General features: G+C 41.1%; 1 protein-coding gene across 1 annotated transcript in view; it reads right to left on the reverse strand.

Moving 5' to 3' along the window:
* syne2b (spectrin repeat containing, nuclear envelope 2b) overlaps nucleotides 1-20,687 on the reverse strand; it is a 110,687-nt gene that overhangs the window by 62,164 nt on the left and 27,836 nt on the right. Inside the window, exons 38-65 of the mRNA XM_051126532.1 lie at nucleotides 20,565-20,666; nucleotides 20,261-20,464; nucleotides 19,978-20,185; nucleotides 19,768-19,880; nucleotides 19,340-19,545; nucleotides 19,158-19,265; nucleotides 17,539-17,818; nucleotides 17,090-17,419; nucleotides 16,649-16,978; nucleotides 15,992-16,321; nucleotides 15,569-15,913; nucleotides 15,243-15,421; nucleotides 14,602-14,917; nucleotides 14,328-14,492; nucleotides 13,895-14,242; nucleotides 13,660-13,796; nucleotides 12,943-13,081; nucleotides 12,639-12,812; nucleotides 12,487-12,561; nucleotides 6,055-12,387; nucleotides 5,292-5,450; nucleotides 5,012-5,167; nucleotides 4,586-4,857; nucleotides 2,404-4,465; nucleotides 1,940-2,268; nucleotides 1,157-1,301; nucleotides 784-984; nucleotides 384-643 (exon numbers count right to left, since the gene is read on the reverse strand). Of these exons, the coding sequence (XP_050982489.1) occupies nucleotides 384-643; nucleotides 784-984; nucleotides 1,157-1,301; nucleotides 1,940-2,268; nucleotides 2,404-4,465; nucleotides 4,586-4,857; nucleotides 5,012-5,167; nucleotides 5,292-5,450; nucleotides 6,055-12,387; nucleotides 12,487-12,561; nucleotides 12,639-12,812; nucleotides 12,943-13,081; nucleotides 13,660-13,796; nucleotides 13,895-14,242; nucleotides 14,328-14,492; nucleotides 14,602-14,917; nucleotides 15,243-15,421; nucleotides 15,569-15,913; nucleotides 15,992-16,321; nucleotides 16,649-16,978; nucleotides 17,090-17,419; nucleotides 17,539-17,818; nucleotides 19,158-19,265; nucleotides 19,340-19,545; nucleotides 19,768-19,880; nucleotides 19,978-20,185; nucleotides 20,261-20,464; nucleotides 20,565-20,666 (14,006 nt within the window). The remainder of the gene's footprint in view (nucleotides 1-383; nucleotides 644-783; nucleotides 985-1,156; nucleotides 1,302-1,939; nucleotides 2,269-2,403; nucleotides 4,466-4,585; nucleotides 4,858-5,011; nucleotides 5,168-5,291; nucleotides 5,451-6,054; nucleotides 12,388-12,486; nucleotides 12,562-12,638; nucleotides 12,813-12,942; nucleotides 13,082-13,659; nucleotides 13,797-13,894; nucleotides 14,243-14,327; nucleotides 14,493-14,601; nucleotides 14,918-15,242; nucleotides 15,422-15,568; nucleotides 15,914-15,991; nucleotides 16,322-16,648; nucleotides 16,979-17,089; nucleotides 17,420-17,538; nucleotides 17,819-19,157; nucleotides 19,266-19,339; nucleotides 19,546-19,767; nucleotides 19,881-19,977; nucleotides 20,186-20,260; nucleotides 20,465-20,564; nucleotides 20,667-20,687) is intronic.

The raw sequence follows: 20,687 nt of genomic DNA on the forward strand, positions 1-20,687 counted from the left end.
GCCAAGTCCATACTGCAAAATGAATGCTAAAAGGCACACGGAAAAAAACTTATAAACATCCTAGAATCCATACATCAGTATGGTCTTGTTCAACATAAAATACATGTAAATGTAAATATTATTCAAGTATTTAACTAAGCCTATTTGCAGTTTAATAGTCCCAAGTATGTATGGTCTCACTTGGCCTCTCTGGGATGGGATGTTGGCATCCAATGTTGACCTACTTTAGTCAGTAAGCCCACTGATTTGGAATTAACAAGTGGACCATTGGGGCATGGAGTCCACAATAGGAAATATTGGCCAAAAGAAATTTATGTTTTGAGAAAACCATAGCCTTAAAACAGGATATATATAAAATAAAGACAATTAGATTGATGCCTAACCTATGGTAACGCTCTTGCAAGGTTCGAAGCTCTTGGCACAGCTCGATGGGTGGGGCCTGTTCCAGGTGAGGGGGAACACCAAGCAACCTTGCAGCTCTTAATTCCAAGGCAGAGAGAGCTCTGTGTTCACAGTCCAGTCTGTCCTGGTACTGGGACCAGAATAGCAGCAGTTCCTGCAGCTCATTGCTAGTCAGATTCTCTCTGCTGCTATCTGGAAGTTCCGCATCCACCTGTTCCAACACAGTGGCTGCCTGCCCCACCTGAAGAAAGACAGTAAAGAAAAACAAGCTCAGTTTTTCTTATCTGCACAATAGTCTGTCATAGTGTATGCCAAAATGAGTTTCATTGTTATTTCACATGCATGTTGCTATACAGAAGGTAAAATACCCATGGCACTTACACTCCTTGTGACACTGCTCCACTCTGCTTCCATTTGTTCTGAGCGTGTCTGCAGATCATTGCCACAGCGCTGCAGTCTTGCCACCTGACCCCAGATAGCGCTCACGGCATCCTCCCTGTTTGCTCTGCACCCGTACAGTGAACACCACTCTCTCAGATGCTCCAGTTTTCCAGGAAGCATGGTAACATCTTCCACTAGAGCCTAAAAAGGTGAGGAATATGTTTAAATATACTAGCCTTCCAGCAAAACCATATGTATCCCATTACATCTGTTGGTAAAACAGAGATAAATGATGCAGATCTTTAGGTCATAAGGGGAGCTAATGCTAACAAATGCCAGTCTTTCTACAAGAAAGGGTTTTATTTTACTTTACCTTGAGATTCTCTTGCTGGTCTTTGCAGTCTTTGTGTGAAGTCATTTTTTTGGAAGCACACTGTGACAGCAATGTTTCTAAGTCTCTTACTTGCTGGCAGAGTTCCTCGTAGCATTTACGAGAATGTTTCTGGCACTCAACACACCTTGTTATGGACAAGAAATTGGTTAATTTCAACATGGGTCATTTGTAATTTGATGACAGAATATGATAATTTTTCATAAAGATTTGACAAGCATAGTGAGTATATTGTGGTTAAAGAGTTCACCCAAAAATGAAAATTCTGTCATTAATTAATAACCCTCATATTTTTTATGTAAACCGAGAGCATTCTGCCACCATACGTGGTACTTTGAAAGACACACGTCAAAGACTGACAGGGAAGAGGAGAAATTGTTGAATAAAATCATTATTTTTGCTTTCTTTGCGCACAAAAAGTACTCTTGTAGCTTTATAAAATTAAGATTGAACCACTGATGTCACATGGGCTATTTTATTGATGTCCTTACTACATTTTTTGGGCCTTGAACTTTTACATGTAGTTGCATTGCTGTCTATGCAGGGTCAGAAAGCTCTTAGATTTCATCTGAAATATCTTAATTTGTGTTCCAAAGATGAACAAAGATCTTACAGGTTTGGAATAGACAGAATAGACAGAATTTTCATTTTTGGGTGAACTATACCTTTAACAGTAATTATGTATCTTGATTAGTGATTTTGACCTTTTACTCTCAGGAAAAAGTTCTTATCCAGTATAATACGGATTCAAACTACTGTATGTACCTCTTCAAAGATTCCACATGAATTTGAGCCTGAGCCTTGAGGGTCGATAACCTGACGAGGAGCTTGCCTAGAACCTCAGTGTGTAGAAATTCAATCTGCTGTGGCTTGAAGCAGGGATGTTGTGGGGCTTCAAGCTGTGAAACATGTGACTGGAACTCTGTGTCCAGGTTCAGTAAGGTGTGCTGTGCGTCTTTGAGTCTTTCTGAGCAGCTTCTAGCAGAGCAGATTGAGGGAAGGAGAACTAATGCAGCTCTTTGGAGGAGCCGAATGGTATCAATCACTGCTTTGGTGTAGTTCCTCAACAGTTCTTTAGCTTTAGTTAGGCTCTCCTGAAAAGAGAGTAGAAATCTTCATTGACATTGGCTTAAATGTATAGATTCTGTATATGATGTTTCTAAACATTTGCACCAAAAAGAAAAGATCAATAAAACAAACGTCAAAGATGAAACACAGACTAAACTCACCATTTGTTGATCACACTTTTCCAAAACCATATCCTTCAAGCAAGTAAGCTGTTTGGAGTCTTGTGGAGGTTGATCTCCTGTCTTTTTTTCGAGAAACTCAAGCACTCGCATTCTAGATTCTATGCTCTTTCTGAGCACAAGGCATTTCCTTAGTTGTTTTTCAATCACTGCCTCTTTTGGGTCAACCCTACAAGGCTTTTCCAGCTCCTCCTTAGTGTCTTTGAGGAATTTCTGAAGTACTCTTCTTTCTGACGGATAGTGAATATGTTTTAGCAGATCCCTTTCCAATATCTGAAGATTATTATTCACTGCCATTTCTGAGGTTTTGAGACTTTCCAGGATTTGTTGGAACCTTGTTTGCTCAGCAGAGATTTGAGATGGATATAGATCTGCTGTGATTTCCTGCAGTTCATCCATTGTTTCCTCACACAAGAGTTTTATTAAAGAGATTTGGATCAGTAAGGCCTGACAGGCTCTGTAGCGTTCCTCTTTGCTGATGCTCTCATCTTTGGTCTTTGGGATCTGAGCCTCCATTTCCTCCTTGACATCTTCAAGGCATCGACTGAGGCTCAAGTACCTTTCATGAGCTTGTGATTTGAGATCCAAATAAATCATTTTGTGATACAGTTCAATAATAACACACAACAGCTCTCTTCGCTTATCCTCTGCACAAGGACTGACCTGCTCAACCTGAGATTTGCGCTCCACAAGCATCTGTTTGAAGGGTTCGATAACAGAGAGGGTGTCCTTGGTAACAGGAAACCTGTGTCTTTTTACTTCAACTAACATTTGTCTCAAGCTGTTCTCAAGAGATGACACCTTCCTCCGAGAGGATTCCTGGTTCTGTATGACATCCGTAATTTTCTGAGAACATGCTTTCTCATAGATAACAATACCCTTGATGTCCTCTTGAAGGTTGCTGAGTTTCTCATAGAGCTGAGCACTCTCTGAGACGCTTAGCTCTGATGCAATGTCTCTGCTTTTCATCAGAAGGGCTTCAGTGACAGCAGTCTGCTTTTCGGCCTCTCCAAGAATGTCCTGGATCTGCCTCAACCTGCGATCCAGGTCAGCCAAATTTAAACTTTGATAATCCTCTCTCCTCAAAGCTTCTTTCTGGAGATGTCCAACCACCCAGGAATCAACATCTGCTATCTGCTCTGACATCTTCTCCCGGGTCTGAAGTCCTGACTCCATCTTGCGAACTGCCTCAGCCAGTTTTCCCGCTGTTGACTTGGACAAATTCTCTAGAACCTTCAAAGATGAGGTTACCATCGAAACATCAGCCTCATCTAAGTCACAAATCAGCATGGTGACTTCCTCAACCAATGCTTTCAGCTGGGATTGCTTGGAGCTCATTTCAGACTGCAGTTTCTTCAAATCTTTAATCTGTCGATGGACCTCTTCTGGAAGCAAAGACACTTTTTTCTGTCGTCCTTTGACATCACATTCTGTCTGCTTGGCCCAAGCCAGAGCATCTGTTATCACCTTTACGATTTTACTTAATGTTGGGTTGCTGCTACTAGGAGTTGCAGCTGCTAACTGCTCACCCATCTGATCCAGCTGATCTTTTATAAGCTGAAGGTCCTGCTCTATGCTGGATGTCTCTGCCTCAAATTGGAATTCCTGGGCAAGTGCCTCAGAGGTCTGCTGAAGGTAGAGGTAATGCTGATGGGTGGAAGTGAGATCGGCATTTAAATTCATAACCTCTTGAGCTCTCTTGCCATCCCATAAAACTGGTGAGGATTTCAATGCATCCAAGGTCTTCTGAATGTTCTCGAGATGGTCTTTTAAGGAACTGATCTCTTGGATAAGGCTGCTGCTTTCCTTAGCATAAACATTAACCATATTAAGAGCAATCTCTGCATCCTTCTTCAGTGCCCTCCACTGGCTTTGCAAGTTGTTTTGCTGTATTTCCACTGCTTGTCTTTCAGGCACACTGAGGTGGGGGGACAGTTTTGCATGAATCTGAATTAACTCACCGAGAGCTGTTCTTTCCTGCTCCATGTTTCTCAAGAAAGAGCGCAACCTTTCCTCCTCAGAAAAACTGCTCACAGCTGGAGAGCTAGAGATATAAAAGATACATTTATGGATCTTCACATTCTTACAACCAGTGCAACAATAAACTTTCCCAGTGTTTAATGTGATAAGTACAGAAACAACTTGCTTAATAGTAAATACATACGCTCTCAGTGTCAGACGCTGAATTTTGAGACTCTCCAAAATAGCTTTGACTTTCTGGTTCTGTCTGTCGAAATCTGCAACCATCTGTAGTTGAGCTTCCTTGGAGTGAACAGAGCTTGCTGCATCCCACAAAGCTGCACTCCACTGGGCACTCAGCTGTTGCATGCCTTCAGTCTCATGAACTGTGCCATTAGTGCCACTTCCAATGTCTCCATTAGTCTGGCCTTGCCTAGACAGCATAGACACCTGGCTCTGGGCACATCTTCTACATTCCTAAAAAAACATAACAGTACAAGTACTGAATGAGCTCAGCTCCAACCATAATTCAGGATTCTAATAGAATAATTGTTTGACAAATTTAACAGCACTACCTGTACATATCAAATAGGTTATAGGCTATTGAACAATCAGAAATATGTTGTCCTACCTCAGCCTGCTCCAGTTGTTTGGCCATGTCTATGGAGTTCAGAGCAGCTGGGCAAGTTCGAAGGTCCAGTAAATGGAACACTAGTCTTTTTAACCGAGCTTCAAGATCAGTGCTAGAAGTGTCAAGAAGTTTCTTGGTACTTTCATGTGGCATACCCTAAAAAATAAAAGCATTCTGAAAGAACATCTTACATAATGCACATGTAATTTTTATTTATGTTTATTCTAAACTAATGTCTTGACACTGTTTAAATCGTTTGCAGTATTTTTAATTTCATTACCTCCATGAGAACACTTTTTGGCCCCTTTTCAGTCATTTTTTTGATCTCCATGAAGATATCCTTCATTGTGGGTCCCTCTGGCTCCCACTCTTCCTCTACTTGAATCTCAGTGGTTTCAGGCCCAAGAACAACTTGGGGAGACACATCCACATCTTGATCCTGTGGTTGCAACACATAAAGATTAGCAGAGTAAACTAGCTGCTAACTAGTTAACAAAGTAAATTCAAGCAAACTCAATCATGGGTAAAAAACAAACAAACAAACAAAAACACAAAATGAAACTCAGAAAGCCATCCCCAACCTCACAGTGGCATAAGAAAGAAAATGATATCCTTCCTGTGACCCTGACAATATTAAAAGTATGATAGAAGTCTATATTTACTGATAAAAGGCAGTAAAGACTACAGTATATGCATGTAGCTGAATGTGATAGTTTTTTTTTCTGTGGAAAGGCACTCAGACCCACAGCAACATATAAAGATACAAACAGGAGGGTTATTCAGGAGCCACAGGTGTTAATGGAAACATTGTTAGAAGACTGTTTTTTTTTTTTTTCATCAGAGTGACAGCTGGACTGTTGCAAAAAAAGGGTATTAATTTCACCCTGCAAAGCAAATATCATGATGTTAAGGACACTTAATTTTTCGCTCTGAAAGCGCACATCCTCAGTTGAATACTTCCATTCAGTCCAGTATGCAGATATCACACAATCATGCTTCATGCACGTTTGTTCCTTTGGTGGAATCATGCACATTAAAGTTACCTGCATCACACTGATGCTCTCTGTGTGACTGATTACACTGGGTTCTGGGACCAAGGTATCAGAGTCCTTCCCCTCCTTTTGCTGCTCCTGACCCACCAATGACTTTGTGTCATACTCCTCTTTATCTTCCTGTTTAGCTATTTCCTCAACATCAGTTTCCACCTCAAGTACAGAAACCTTTTCATTCCCCGAACTTTCTTTGTCACTGGTTGTTGGAGTTGGTATGACCTGTGGCTCATCTAGCATCAATGGAACTTTATCAGCCTCTATTTGATCTTTCTTTTGCCTAGTTGGTGGAGTTGGTAGGACTTCCTCAGGTTGACTTTTAGGTACCAAGGTATCAGAGTCCTGCCCCTCCTTTTGCTGCTCCTGACCAACCAATGACTTTGTGACATGCGCTTCTTTATCTTGCTGTTTAGTTATTGTCTCAACATCAGTTTCAACTTCAAGTACAGAAACCTTTTCATTCCCTGAACTTTCTTTGTTGCTGGTTGTTGGAGTTGGTATGACTTGTGGCTTTTCTGGCATTAATGGAACTCTGTCGGCTTCTGTTTGATCTTTCTTTCGCCTGGATGGTGGAGTTGGCAGGACTTCCTCAGGTTGACTTTTAGGAGCCAAGGTATCAAAGTCCTGCCCCTCTTTTTGCTGCTCCTGACCAACCAATGACTTTGTGTCAAACTCCTCTTTATCTTCCTCTTTAGGTATTGCCTCAACATCAGTTTCCACTTCAAGTACAAAAACCTTTTTATTCCCTAAAGTTCCTTTGTCGCTGGTGGCTGGAGTTGGTATGATCTGTGGCTCTTCTGGCATTGATGAAGCTCTATCAGCTTCTATTTGATCTTTCTTTCGCCTGCTTGGTGGAGTTGGTAGGACTTTCTCAGGTTGTCTTTTAGGAGCCAAGGTATCAGAGTCCTGCCTGTCCTTTTGCTGCTCCTGACCATCCAATGACTTTGTGACACACTCCTCTTTATCTTTCTGTTTAGTTATTGCCCCAACATCAGTTTCCACTTCAAGTACAGAAACCTTTTCATTCCCTGAACTTTCTTTGTTGCTGGTTGCTGGAGTTGGTATGATCGGTGGCTCTTCTGGCATTAAAGGAACTCCATCGGTTTCTATTTGTTCTTTCTTTTGCCTGGTTGGTGGAGTTGGTAGGACTTCCTCAGGTTGACATTTAGGAGCCAAGGTATCAGAGTCCTGCCTGTCCTTTTGCTGCTCCTGACCATCCAATGACTTTGTGACACACTCCTCTTTATCTTTCTGTTTAGTTATTGCCCCAACATCAGTTTCCACTTCAAGTACAGAAACCTTTTCATTCCCTGAACTTTCTTTGTTGCTGGTTGCTGGAGTTGGTATGATCGGTGGCTCTTCTGGCATTAAAGGAACTCCATCGGTTTCTATTTGTTCTTTCTTTTGCCTGGTTGGTGGAGTTGGTAGGACTTCCTCAGGTTGACATTTAGGAGCCAAGGTATCAGAGTCCTGCCCATCCTCTTGCTGCTCCTGACCAACCAATGACTTTGTGACCCACTCCTCTTTATCTTTCTGTTTAGTTATTGCCCCAACATCAGTTTCCACTTCAAGTACAGAAACCTTTTCATTCCCTGTACTTTCTTTGTCGCTGGTTGCTGGAGTTGGGATGACCGGTAGCGCTTCTGGCAATAATGGAACTCTTTCACCTTCTCCTTGATGTTTCTTTCGCCTGGTTGGTGGAGTTGGTAGGACTTCCTCAGGTTGACTTTTAAGAGCCAAAGAACCAGAGTCCTGCCCCTCCTTTTGCTCCTCCTGAGCAAGTGACTTTGTGTCACACTCCTCTTTATCTTCCTGTTTAGTTATTTCTGCAACATCAGTTTCTACTTCTAGTTTTGAACTCACAGAAACCTTTTCATTCTCTGAAGTTTCTTTGTCGCTGGTTGTTGGAGTTGGGATGACTGGTGGCGCTTCTGGCGTTAATGGAACTCTTTCACCTTCTTCTTGATTTTTCTTTCGCCTGGTTGGTGGAGTTGGTAGGACTTCCTCAGGTTGACTTTTAAGAGCCAAAGAACCAGAGTCCTGCCCCTCCTTTTGCTCCTCCTGAGCAAGTGACTTTGTGTCACACTCCTCTTTATCTTCCTGTTTAGTTATTTCTGCAACATCAGTTTCTACTTCTAGTTTTGAACTCACAGAAACCTTTTCATTCTCTGAAGTTTCTTTGTCGCTGGTTGTTGGAGTTGGGATGACTGGTGGCGCTTCTGGCGTTAATGGAACTCTTTCACCTTCTTCTTGATTTTTCTTTCGCCTGGTTGGTGGAGTTGGTAGGACTTCCTCAGGCTGACTTTTAAGAGCCCAAGTACCAGAGTCCTGCCCCTCCTTTTGCTGCTCCTGAGCAACCAGTGACTTTGTGTAACACTCCTCTTTATCTTCCTGTTTAGTTATTGCTTCAACATCAGTTTCTACTTTCAGTCTTGAACTCACAGAAACCTTTTCTTTACCTGAACTTTCTTTGTCACTGGTTGCTGGAGTTGGTTTTATCTGTGTCTCTTCTGGCATTGATGGAGCTTTATCAGCTTCTACTTGATCTTTCTTTCGCCTGGTTGGTGGAGTTGGTAGGACTTCCTCAGGTTGCCTTTTAGGAGCCAAGATATTAGAGTCCTTCTCCTTCTGCTGCTCCTGACCAACCAATAATGTTGTGTCACACTCTTCTTTATCTTCCTGTTTAGTTATTGTCTCAAGATCAGTCTTTAATTCAAGTACAGAAACCTTTTCATTCCCTGAACTTTCTTTATCACTGGTTGTTGGAGCTGATATGATCTGTGGCTGTTCTGGAATTAATGGAATTCTGTCAGCTTCTATTTGATCTTTCTTTCGCCTGCTTGGTGGAGTTGGTAGGGCTTCCTGAGGTTGACTTTTAGGAGCCAAGGTATCAGAGTCCTGCTCCTCCTTTTGCTGCTCTTGACCAAACAATGTCTTTGTGTCACACCCCTCTTTATCTTCCTGTTTAGTTATTGTTTTCACTTCAAGTACAGAAACCTTTTCATTCCCTGAACTTTCTTTGTTGCTGGTTGTTGGAGTTGGTATGACCTGTGGTTCATCTAGCATTAATGAAACTCTTTCAGTTTCTACTTGATCTTTCTTTTGCCTGGTTGGTGGAGTTGGTAGGACTTCCTCAGGTTGACTTTTAGGAGTGCTTGAAACCATCTCAGTTTCTGCTCGGCTGTCTTTTCGCCTCAGAGGTGGAGCTGGTTTATGTATGCTTATATCTTCTTTGAGTTTAGAAGCACCTGCGATGATTTCCTCAACTTTGCTATCTTTTCTTCTTGTTGGTGGTGTGGGTTTCATAAAAGTCTCTTTCTCTTCTTGGTTTTTGCAAACTGTCACATTGCTTTCTACCTGACTAATTTTGCGTCTGACTGGTGGAGTTGGTTTAACAGTGCCCTCTTCTCTGTCTTTATGTTCCCTGTTTTGCTGATTATCACTTTTTTCTAATTCAGCACTGTAAAATAACACGTCACTCTCTGGCTTATCCTTGTGTCTTCTTGATGGTGGAGTTGGTTGAGGCTCCAGATCAACTGATAATCTTTCATCTTCACCTTTCTCTTTACGTCGTCTTGCTGGTGGTGTTGGTTGGGTCTCCAGATCAAGCGATAATCTACTATCTTCTTTTTCTTTACGCCGTCTTGCTGGTGGTGTTGGTTGAGTGTCCAGATTGAGTGATAAACTACTATCTTCTTTTTCTTTACGTCGTCTTGCTGGTGGAGTGGGTTGGGTGTCCAGATTGAGCGATAATCTTCTATCTTCTTTTTCTTTACGACGTCTTGCTGGTGGTGTGGGTAGGGTCTCCAGATTGAGCGATAAAGTACTACCTTCTTTTTCTTTACGCCGTCTTGCTGGTGGTGTGGGTAGGGTCTCCAGATTGAGGGATAAACTACTATCTTCTTTTTCTTTACGTCGTCTTGCCGGTGGTGTAGGTTGGAACTCTATATCAAGTGAAAACCTCTCACTTCCCATTTTCTCTCTACGTCTTCTGCTTGGTGGGGTGGGAAGAACTTCTCCTTCTATCTGTGATTCAATATTTAAAGATAACCTATCATCTTTACGTCGTCTGGTGGGAGGTGTTGGTGTCACATCCAACTTGTCTACTTGGACCTTAGTTTCACCCTCATTTCGTCTTCTGACTGGTGCCGTTGGTTTAGTTTCGGCTTCTATAGAATGTGCTTTTTCATCCGATGGGGTCTTGGTTGTCTCTTCTTCTACAATGACATATGCGGTGTCTCCACCTTCATGTTTTTCCTCTGGTGTCAGTAAGACATTAATTCTTTCAGATTGAACCTCAGTGTCCAAGTCATTCTGTTCATCACTGACATGCATGGCTTCTTCACATTCAGTTTTCTTCTCTGGAAATACATCCACCTTCTCTGACTGGACTTCAGTTTTCTGGTCATTCTGTTGGTTGATTGAAGGTGTCAGTTCAGATTTAGCCTCTATGCACTGTGCTTTATCATCTGATGGGGTTGTCTTTGTCTCTTCTGCAATGACTTCCATGGCCTCTTCATCTTCAGCTGTCTCTTTTTGTGTTGAGACATTTACCTTGTTTGACTGGGCATCAGTTTTACTGTCATTTCCTCGCCTGACTGGTGGCATCATTTTTGGTTCAGATTCTATAAATTGTGCTTTTTCACCTGATGGGGTCTTGTCCATCTCTTCTTCTACAATGATATCTGTGGCCTCTCCAACTTCAGGTTTCTCCTCTGGTGTCAGTGACCCAATTATTCTTTCAGGTTGTATCTCAGTGTCCCAGTCAATCAGAAGCTTGATTGAAGGTGTCAGTTTAGGTTGACTTTCTTTGGATTGTGCTTCAATGGTTTCTTCACCTTCAGGTTTCTCCTCTACTGTTGTTGAGACATGCACTTTCTTTGTTTGGACCTCAGTTTCTACCTCATTTTTAAGATCAGATTCTATTAACTGTGTTTTATTACCTGATGGGGTCTTCTTTGTATCTTCTTCTACAATGAAATGCATGACGTCTCCAACTTGCCTTGATGGTAGGTTTTGGTTTGCTTCAACCAGTTCAGATTGTTCTGATGCTTCTAAACCTCTGTTTGTGCTGGTTATAACCCCTGTTTCTGTTTTAGCATCACATTCTGTCTCCATTCTTTCTGACACTGAACTTTCTAATCCCTGAATCTGTGTCTCACTGGGTTCCCTGAAAAGAGTAGCTTCATGAGCATGATGTCTCTGCATTTCCACCTCCTCAGGGAAGTCTAGAATAATATATCGCCGTTGGATTTCACGCGGACCATTATTTGTAGTCCAGTTGCTCTCTCTGTCAGCAATTGCAGCATTTGGTCCATTGTTCCAAGAAAATGTTCCAACACCTCTGGAAGCAGAGTCTCCACTACCTTGTGTTTCAGCTAGTGGACCTGCTGTTTTTTGCACTGGTCCATTAGTGTCTATATCGATGAGCTCTGACTGTTCTGGTTCTATTGTTGAACTAGTTTCTAAAACATTCAGCATACTTGGCTCATTAAGAGAAGACAGGATGCCAGTTGGTTCTGTGGCTACTTCAGAAATAGCTTCTGGAGGGGACAGTGCTTCATTATCTTGTTTGCTGAGTGTCGCCTTCACTGTTGCATGATCTGTGGGTGTGTGGGAGGGTGTGTCCACACCCTCTATGTGCACTGTATCTAAATCTAAAATGAATGCAGCAACCTTTTTGGTTTGTGCTTCACTTTCTCCAAAAGGTTCCTCTTGAGAATGTGAAATATATGGTTCATCTTTCTCTTTATCTGGCTCTGCAGTCACTGCTTCAATTTTCTCACCCTCCACTCTATCAGCAATAGAGTCTGAACACACAACAACAATAGACAGCTGACTTTCTTGTCCCTCAGTGCTGTGGAATTCCACATCTGTGCCTTGCACTGTGGTTTCCAAGCTGTGGACGACTGGAGATGAGGAAATGGGCATCTTTTCATCATTATCAGGTTTTGTTTCCAAACCAACAGAAACAAACTTCTGCTTTTCAGTTTCATTTGCATCATGGCTGCTTGTAGGAACAGCAGGTTCACATACTCTTGCTACTGGTTCAGGCAGCATCTCTGTGGTAATTGTTACAGTTGTTTTGACATCAGTCTGTTCAGTGTCAGTCGCTAATGTTGGTGTTGATTTTCTTGCAGTGTGAATTTCTGTTTCAGTATGTTTTGAGATTACACATAGAGAGATCTCATTGTCAAGGTTTTCAGATGGCTGTACCTTAGACTCTTCAGTGTCATCTGTAATTTCAAACCTCTCCGTGATAAGTGATGAAGAAGGAACAAATTCCAACTGTTCAGACTCATTCGTTGATGGTGCCACAGCAGAAACCTACAAATGGTATTTATCATATGTACATAGTACTGCACATAATGGCAACAAAAGTCTAGAAATATGTTTGTATGTGAATATGTGTTTATGAAATTGTACCTGTGAATCCAGCTGAATGCTTTGAGCTTCCAGTGACAACCTCTCAGCTTCCTGCTTCACCTTTTCCTCTAGATTCTGAACACAGACCCATCTGTTTAAAACAATAGACATTTAATGTGAAGCATCACCCCAAAGAATCGAGTCATACTCACCTTAAGCTCCCGTTTAAGGTCATTCATCTGAGTGTCAGTTTCGTTTAGTGCTTTCGTTCCATCTCTTTCGAGTTTGCCAGCCAAGTCAGGGCCCAGACATTCCCTCAGCAGTTCTTTATGTGACAGAGCCACCTGCAGGCTTTTACGCAGTCCCACGCCTTCTTCAATCACAGCCTAAGGAGTAAAAATGTTGCATGTTTAAATGCTAACAGCAACCTTACTCGTTCAAATGGACCAGCATGGTGCAGGTGCAGTGTTTTGTTGTGTACTCACATAATGTATGCAAATTAAGACACAAACAGACCTGCATAGATGTGGGTGAGCTGCAGGGAGGATTTGCATATGTCTGGTTCCATGACTGTATGTTTTGTAAGGCTTGTCTCACACAGTGCACAGTGCTGTCTGCGCAGTCGTTCTGCTTTTCCGACAGTTTCGACCGCAGACTGAGGAAAAAAAGACGATTATCAATAATACACTTCTGATAAATAAGTATTACACTATAATATGTGATCCTGGACCACAAAACCAGTCTTAAGTAGCACAGGTATATTTGTAGCAATAGCCAAAAATACACTGTATGGGTCAAAATTATTAATGTTTCTTTTATGCCAAAAATCTTCAAGATATTAAGTAACAATCATGTTCCATGAAGATATTTTGTTAACTTCCTACCGTAAATATATCAAAACTTAATTTTTGATTAGTTATACGCATTGCTAAGAACTTAATTTGGACAATGAGGGCGATTTTCTCAGTTTTTTTGCACCCTCAGATTCCAGATTTTCAAATAGTTGTATCTCGGCCAAATATTATAAATGGAAAGCTTATTTATTCAGGTGATGTATAACTCTCAATTTAAAAAAACTTACCCTTATGACTGGTTTTGTGGTCCTGGGTCACATATAATACCACATTTTACTATAATGGGCACACATACTGTCAATTTTACAATTAAATAAACAGGATTTAGATTTAAACACCTTATTTTTGAACAGCAAACTGAACATACATCTGTATGTACCTGCAATACTGCTGTGTAACCGTGTCCACTGTGCAAATGACATCACTAGGGTGCTCCTCATTTGGTGGGACCATTAGGAGGGCCTGGCCAAGGTCACGAACTTTGCCCTCTAAAGATTCAAGGTCTCTCTCACATGTCTATGAGAACATAAATACAATCAGGTTTAAATTGACTCTCTCTAAAGTTTCAAAACAAACCAAATGAACATAGATTATTTAACATTCTCCCACAATACCTTGAAGCTATGCCAATTCTCCTGTAGCTGGCTGATATTCTGGCTACCCACCAGAAATCCTAAAGTGTGGTCCTGAGCACGCAGCTCATCCAGGAGACTCTCTGCTTGCTCCCTGAGAATCTGTGCCCTGCCAGCAATCCTGAGGTCAATGTCACTCAATCTGGCCTCACACACAGCTAACCGTTCCCTCATCTCTTTCTCCGAGGACACACAGAGGTCATGAAGATGGCTGACCTCTAAGGTCAGGGCATCACAACCTCCTGGAGTGCAAAGATTTAACAGGGAATCTTTAACAGCATCCAGTTCTTTCATTTCTCTCTTCTCCCTGTCTATGGTCTGAAGAAGAGCCTGCAAAATTACAATAAAAAATATATTAGAGCTGCCAATCGATTAAAAATGTTAATACAGTATATAACAAGGAATTCAAACAGACCTTAAGAGTGTTAATAGAGCTTTGCAACCCATGACGTTCAGAGGGCAGAACACCGAAATTTTTGACTTGCTCTCTCAGCCAATCCTGTGCTACAGTGTGCTGCTCAACTAACTGAGCACAGACTCGCTCTCTCCGGATTTCCTCTTCGAGATTTACACAAAATTCCTAAACAAGCACACAATATATAAAAAAACAATGTCATACATGTAAATCTAGTTTCTGTTAGTCACGATTAGTCAGAAATATTCAGCACAGCACACCTCCACAACCTTACCGTCAGTTCTTTGATTAACTCAGGTATGCACTCCTCTATGGTGGCCCAGGATGGATCAATCCAGCTGGAATCACGGGTCAGCTGGCTCATCTCCCTACCGAGCGCTCGCACAGCAGACAGAGATGGGGTCAGGGCTCTGGTACGGTCTAGTAAACTCTTGGCTTGCTCCAATGTGTGCCTTCGATCCCCTAAACCAGGCCAGGGGAAATGCCGCGGCAGCGCAGCTGTTTGCTGTTTCACCTGCTCCAGACGAGACTGAAGCTGTTCCTTCTGACACTGACAGGAGACCAGACGTTCCACTACACTTTTCAGCAGACTGCAGAATGAGGAGTAATATAATATAATATAATATAATAAAGCTGTTATTTTGAATATTATTTATAATAATATTTACTTATTCTATTTTAATATACACTGAGTAAATAAAATGAGAAATGTACATTTCAAGTTCTAAATTCTATTGTTTTAACACACATAAAAAATGGATTTAATTATACTTCCTAATCCGCACATAATAGGCCATGTCTATTCAATTGCATGGGCTCAGAATATATTCATAAATATGATTATTTGCAATTAACTGAATCATCTAGCAGTGCTTTGTGCAATTACTTTTTAAATACAGAATTGTCATATCAAACCTATGCAGTTCCTGTGCTTGCTGCAGTGTTGTCTTCCACTCCTCCTCTACATTTTTTATTTTCTTAATGAACAAATGTCTTGCATCTTCACCAAGATCTTCACGGGTGAAAAGATGGTCTACTGTTCTTTTCAGGGCTGCAATGTTAGAGTTGCCCTCAGAGTGCAGATTTACAATTGCCTGAAAGACAGAGGTATGCTTGTTTTTGACTGCCAATTTTTTGTTGTTCATGTGCAATGCAGTTTCACTCCTTTTAATAAGGATTTTCTACAGACATCATCAGCAGAACCTAACATTGCTTCTTTTTCTCCATATTGTACTACTTACTTGTGCTTTGCGTAGTCTCTCCTCAATCTGCTCCTGTGTGCCATGAGTGCTTTTTCCCAGTGAGTCCAGGCCATCTCTCTGGTTCTTCACCCAGTTCCAAGTACTCTCCTCTTGGGTATAGACATTCTGAAGCTCTCTTGCAAGAGAATCCTGGAGCTCAGCCTCGTTCTTCAATTCTTGAGCACTTACCAGGACCTTCTTCCATTCTTCTTCAATGGATCTCAGGTTCAGCTGGATTTCCTGTTTTCTTTTCTCCTCCAGGCCTTTTCGAGAGCACAAGCCCTCTGCTTTCCTCCTCAGGTTGGCTAGCTTGTAATCACCCTCTGATTCAGCGTTCAGAATGGCCTAGAGTAAACAAAACATGTCAGCGAGTAAGTCAGACTGTTTTCTTTGAATAGGTTGAATATCAGTCTTGTCTCTTACCTGAGCTCCATTCATTCTTTCTTGTAACTGAGTCTCTTCACCAAGGAATTCGATCTTCAGATGCTGCTCTTTGAGCCAAGATTGAGTGCTCTCCTCCTCTTCTTGAAGATCCTGAAGGTCCTTACAAAGAGAATCCTCAATTTCTGATTGGTTCTTCAGTTCCTGAGCCTGTATCAAAACTCCCATCCACTCTTGCTGTACATTTTGTAATGTGTGGTGGATTGTCTGACGTTTGTCCTCCTCTAGATCTTCACAGGAATATAGATTCTCTCCCTTGGTCTTTAGGTCAGAAAGTTTATAGTCCCCCTCAGATCTATGAGCTAGTAGAGCCTAAAAACAAAACAAAAAACAAGATATTTATCAAGAACATCATTTTTTATCATGCTTTCATGCAAGCCATCAAATCTTTTTCACAAGTAGGTAGTAAGACCTGTCCCATCACTTCATGTACAAATCATATTACATTTTGAATGCTTAAGATGTTGTCTACTATTTTTCGTTTTCTGATGTAATCCAATGTATGCCTTTAGATTTTGTGAGTGAACCTGAGCAGTTGCCCCATTTTCAATATCATATTTTATCATAAATTAGTCTTACTCACACACAAACACGTACAGCCTCTCACGTACAAACACCATTTAATTTTCTCTCTATTACCTCAATTCCATTAACCCTCTCTTGAACGGAAGATGTCCCACGAAGGGAATCCAGGGTTTCTCTGAGATGTCTAATCCAGGATTGAGTGTCCTCTCCCTGATCACAGAAATTTTGTAACTCTCTGCAGAGAGATTCCTCAAGCTTGACCTGGTTCTTAAGCTCCTGGGCAAGTTGTAGCACTTTCCTCCACTCCTCCTCTACTGCTCTCTGGGTTTGGTCAATGTGGCTCCTCCTCTCATTCTCAAGCTCTTTATAAGAACATAAACGTTGTCCTTGACTCTGTAAACAGGCCAATCTGGAATCCGCTTCATCACCAAGGTCTATGACAGCCTAGAGGATATACAGGCATTACTGTTAACACAGTATGTGCATTGCTAACAACTTAAGAGCCATGAAGAGATTTCTGCAAATAAAAAACTAAACATTTTCCTCTGTCTTTACCTGCACTTTGTTAAGTTTTTCATGTGGTTGAAGGTCCTTCCCCAAAGAGCGAAGCATTTGCAGCTGTTCTCTCACCCAGGATTGGATGCTCTCTTCCTGGGCCTGTAGATCTTCTAGTTCCCTACAGAGAGTGTCTTGGAGTTCTGCCTGATGTTTTAGTTGTTGAGCCATATCCAGAACTCTTTTCCACTCATCTTCAATGTTTCCAATGGTCTGATTGAGCTCCTGTCTTCTGGTGTTCTCCAAAATCTCATAGGAACATAAAGCTTCACTCTCTTCTTTCAGAGCCACATATTTAGCATCACCCTCAGGACTTAGATTAAGAACAGCCTTAAAACACACACACACACACCCACAAAAAAGAGTGTTATTCTATATTAAGATGTTTGATCAGTTGTTCCTCCGAAATACAGCAAAAAAATCCAAACGATGAGGGTTAGGGGACTCACCTGAGCCTTAGTGTGTTTTTCTTGCATTGGCGTATCTGTCCCCAAGTACTCAAGTCCTTGCTTTAAATTTCTGATCCAGGCTCTGATCTGTTCTGCATTGGTTTGGAATGTTTCGATTTGATCATCAAGGGTCTTGTGGACTTCTGCCTGATTTTCCAAAAGAATCCCCAGGCTGTGGTATCGGTCTATCAGGGTCTCGCTGTCTCTTAGGAGAGGGTCTCCCCTCAGGCCACGCATCCTTACAGCAGATAACAGGTCATTGAATGCCTCCACACGACCACTGTGAATTAAGGGTGAAAGTAAGAGTTGTGTAGGGTTTATATCAAATAAAAAGACTGTTCATTTCATTAAAATTAAACTGAAGTTGTGATACAGTGCGATTATCAAATAGCAAAAGACTGCAATTTAGTCAATAATGAACTGTGTTCAAATACATGCAAGCAACTCATGATGCAGTGTTCTCTGGATCTTGGAGCAGTTGGTTTTGTAGTAAAAGCTGCTCCACATAAACTCAATCTCTGCATGTGCTGCAATTTTAGGTCACTTATAGTGTGCATTTGGGAACACAACATTCGTCAGGATCACTTGATTTTCACATTCAGACAATTTCAAACATTACAAGAGAGACTTAATTTTTGAAAAACCATAAACCTGTGGTCAACTAAGAACAGAAACTTAATGATAGTTAGACAATATTTTGCTGAGTATGTTATTGTGCTGGTACTGCCGTGGACAGCTGACTCCGAAACCTTTTGATCTTCTTCATTTTCTGTGCAGTGGTTTGTTTGGAGCAGTAACAGAAATGAACTTTTCCTAGTTTAAATAGATTTTTACTTTTATGGGGATTTTTTACTTTACACAGACTTACAATTTTACTTACAATTAGATGAATGCATTTAACCTGCATTTACAAGTGCATAAATAATGTTTTGATGTTAAAAAACAGACAAACAAACACGTTGAATACTGATATTTGAAATGATTTTGGACAGAAAAAAGGGAAAATATACTTTAAATAAAAACCTGAAATCACCAGTCGGTGGGGGCAAATCACTTAAGTGAGTCACTGAGTCATTCACTCAACTGATTCATTCAAAAAACTGATTGATTCAGTAAAGAAAAAATGTTCTGTGTTGCTCAGAGACGCAAAACAGTTTTTCTGTGGCTTTGTTTGGAACTACTTTTGTTGTGGAAATACAGCAAAAACAAGAACTGTTGTATCTAAAATGAGTCACTTAATACTAACTTCCTGTTTATTGAGTTGCTCATTAAATCAATTGTGCTAATATTTGGAGAAAAACGTCACTCTTCGTTTATTCTCTTCGACATTAACTATATCAGATGATTGATATAAATATAAATGAAATATAAAAGTCATATAGGGACATTTTTGCCCCCTTAACTTGAATTTTGGGGGAATTAGTCTTTTAACAGACTAAATCATGCAGTGAAAGTGTGATCTCTAAATGTGACCTACGTCTCAGTGAATGCATGCACTCTCTGGGTGTGTTTCGTTTGTTTTTTGCGATATACTCAACAATGTCAATTGCATATAATTAAAACAACAATTATGATATTATTGTAGATAATATATAGCGCACACCCCTACTGAGTGATACCTTTCTTTAAGAAAATCCTCTTGGATTTGCCTTAGTTTTTCTCTCTGTTCTGGCACTTGCTTTCTCTGCTGCAGCCAGTCCTTCAAATGGTTATGTTCCTCTTGCAAACTAAAGACATAAAGACATAAATTAATTGAAACAACAGCAACAACCAACAGCTATGATGAGAACTTCTTCCATACCTGTTGAGGTTGTGGAGGATGTCATCTAGCTGTTTATGGCGTCCCTGGCAGTGAGCCCTGAGTGTGGCCAGTTCTCCTTCCTGTTCCTGATGCCATGTGGAGAGCAAAGCTTGAGCCTCAGCAGGGAGTTTTGCCTGTCCACCTTGCTCAAACCTCTCCTTCAACTGACCTAGACGTTGCTCTCCTTCTTTAGAGGCCAGGAAACTCTGAAGAAACATAAACTGTTCAGTACTGCTGAACTAAATTTGAACCCTTGCTGTAGTTTTATAATTATACTTCTGACTAAACCTGATGACTATTGTCACTGAATTGCTGTTCCGGCCATCGGTGTATTGTACAGCAAGTTTCTTTGTTTTAAAAGTATTTCCAAAATATTCTAGCCACAATGAAAACCATAATCATAGGGTTGAGACGTCATTGTTACTCACTGTTAGTCTCTGCATGGACGTTTCTACATCCTGCTTCCTCTCAGGGTTCTCAAAGCACTCATTCACAGAGAGCTGCTCATCTTGCAACCATTCCTCAAATGACTGGAATTCTTCTGCAGTAAACCAATGGGACAAATGGACAAAACTCAAAACACGTTTTCCACTTTCGCATTTTTTAACTATAGCAATGCAGAAAGCGGTTTCTCAGACCTTTAACAATCTGAAGAAAGCTTTTCTCTCCTTGTTCCTTCTTCTGACGAATCAGCTCCCGTGTTTCCGCAATGCTGTCTTTGAGATGCTTACTGTGATTGGTCAGCTCTTCCAAGGCCTGCGGTCCAGTAATGCTGGACATAAGATTGATTTCTTTCAGCAAAGTTTCAGCCTGCTCCTCCTGGTCCAAAAGCTGCTCACACAAGTCCTACAAACAGAAAATGAAATCGGTTATATATCAAAACAGTGTGTTTACGCATGTCTGCCTGTCTGTTAATCATACCTGCAAATGCGCTTCCAGCTCTGCGCGATCCTCTGAACTGATCATGTGTACTGAGGACTGTATATTCTTTACAGATGATTGATAGGTGTCAATCTTTTCTATGAGATGAGCTTTAACTGTGAGGAGCTCCTCAAACACTTCAGTGCAGTCAGAGAAGAGTTCCTTCACCTGCTCCATTTTCTTCCTCAGGTTCGTTTCCATTACCTAAGGAAGACAGTGTGTGTGTGCATTTAAAGTTAGGAGTAATTAGCAATTTGAAGAGTCCAATAATTTAATAAACAGAAAAATTAAGTTGCATGCTTACCTGTAACTCAAGAGGAGATTCTTTGCTCTGCAGCAGATCCTGGATCTCCTGTAACTTCCTATGGAAGTGTTCAAGGTTGTTCTCCTGGCACTGAATCTCATTCTAGTAAACATACAAAAGACC

The sequence above is a fragment of the Labeo rohita genome, chromosome 13 (assembly GCF_022985175.1).
Source record: "Labeo rohita strain BAU-BD-2019 chromosome 13, IGBB_LRoh.1.0, whole genome shotgun sequence".
NCBI lineage: Eukaryota > Metazoa > Chordata > Actinopteri > Cypriniformes > Cyprinidae > Labeo > Labeo rohita.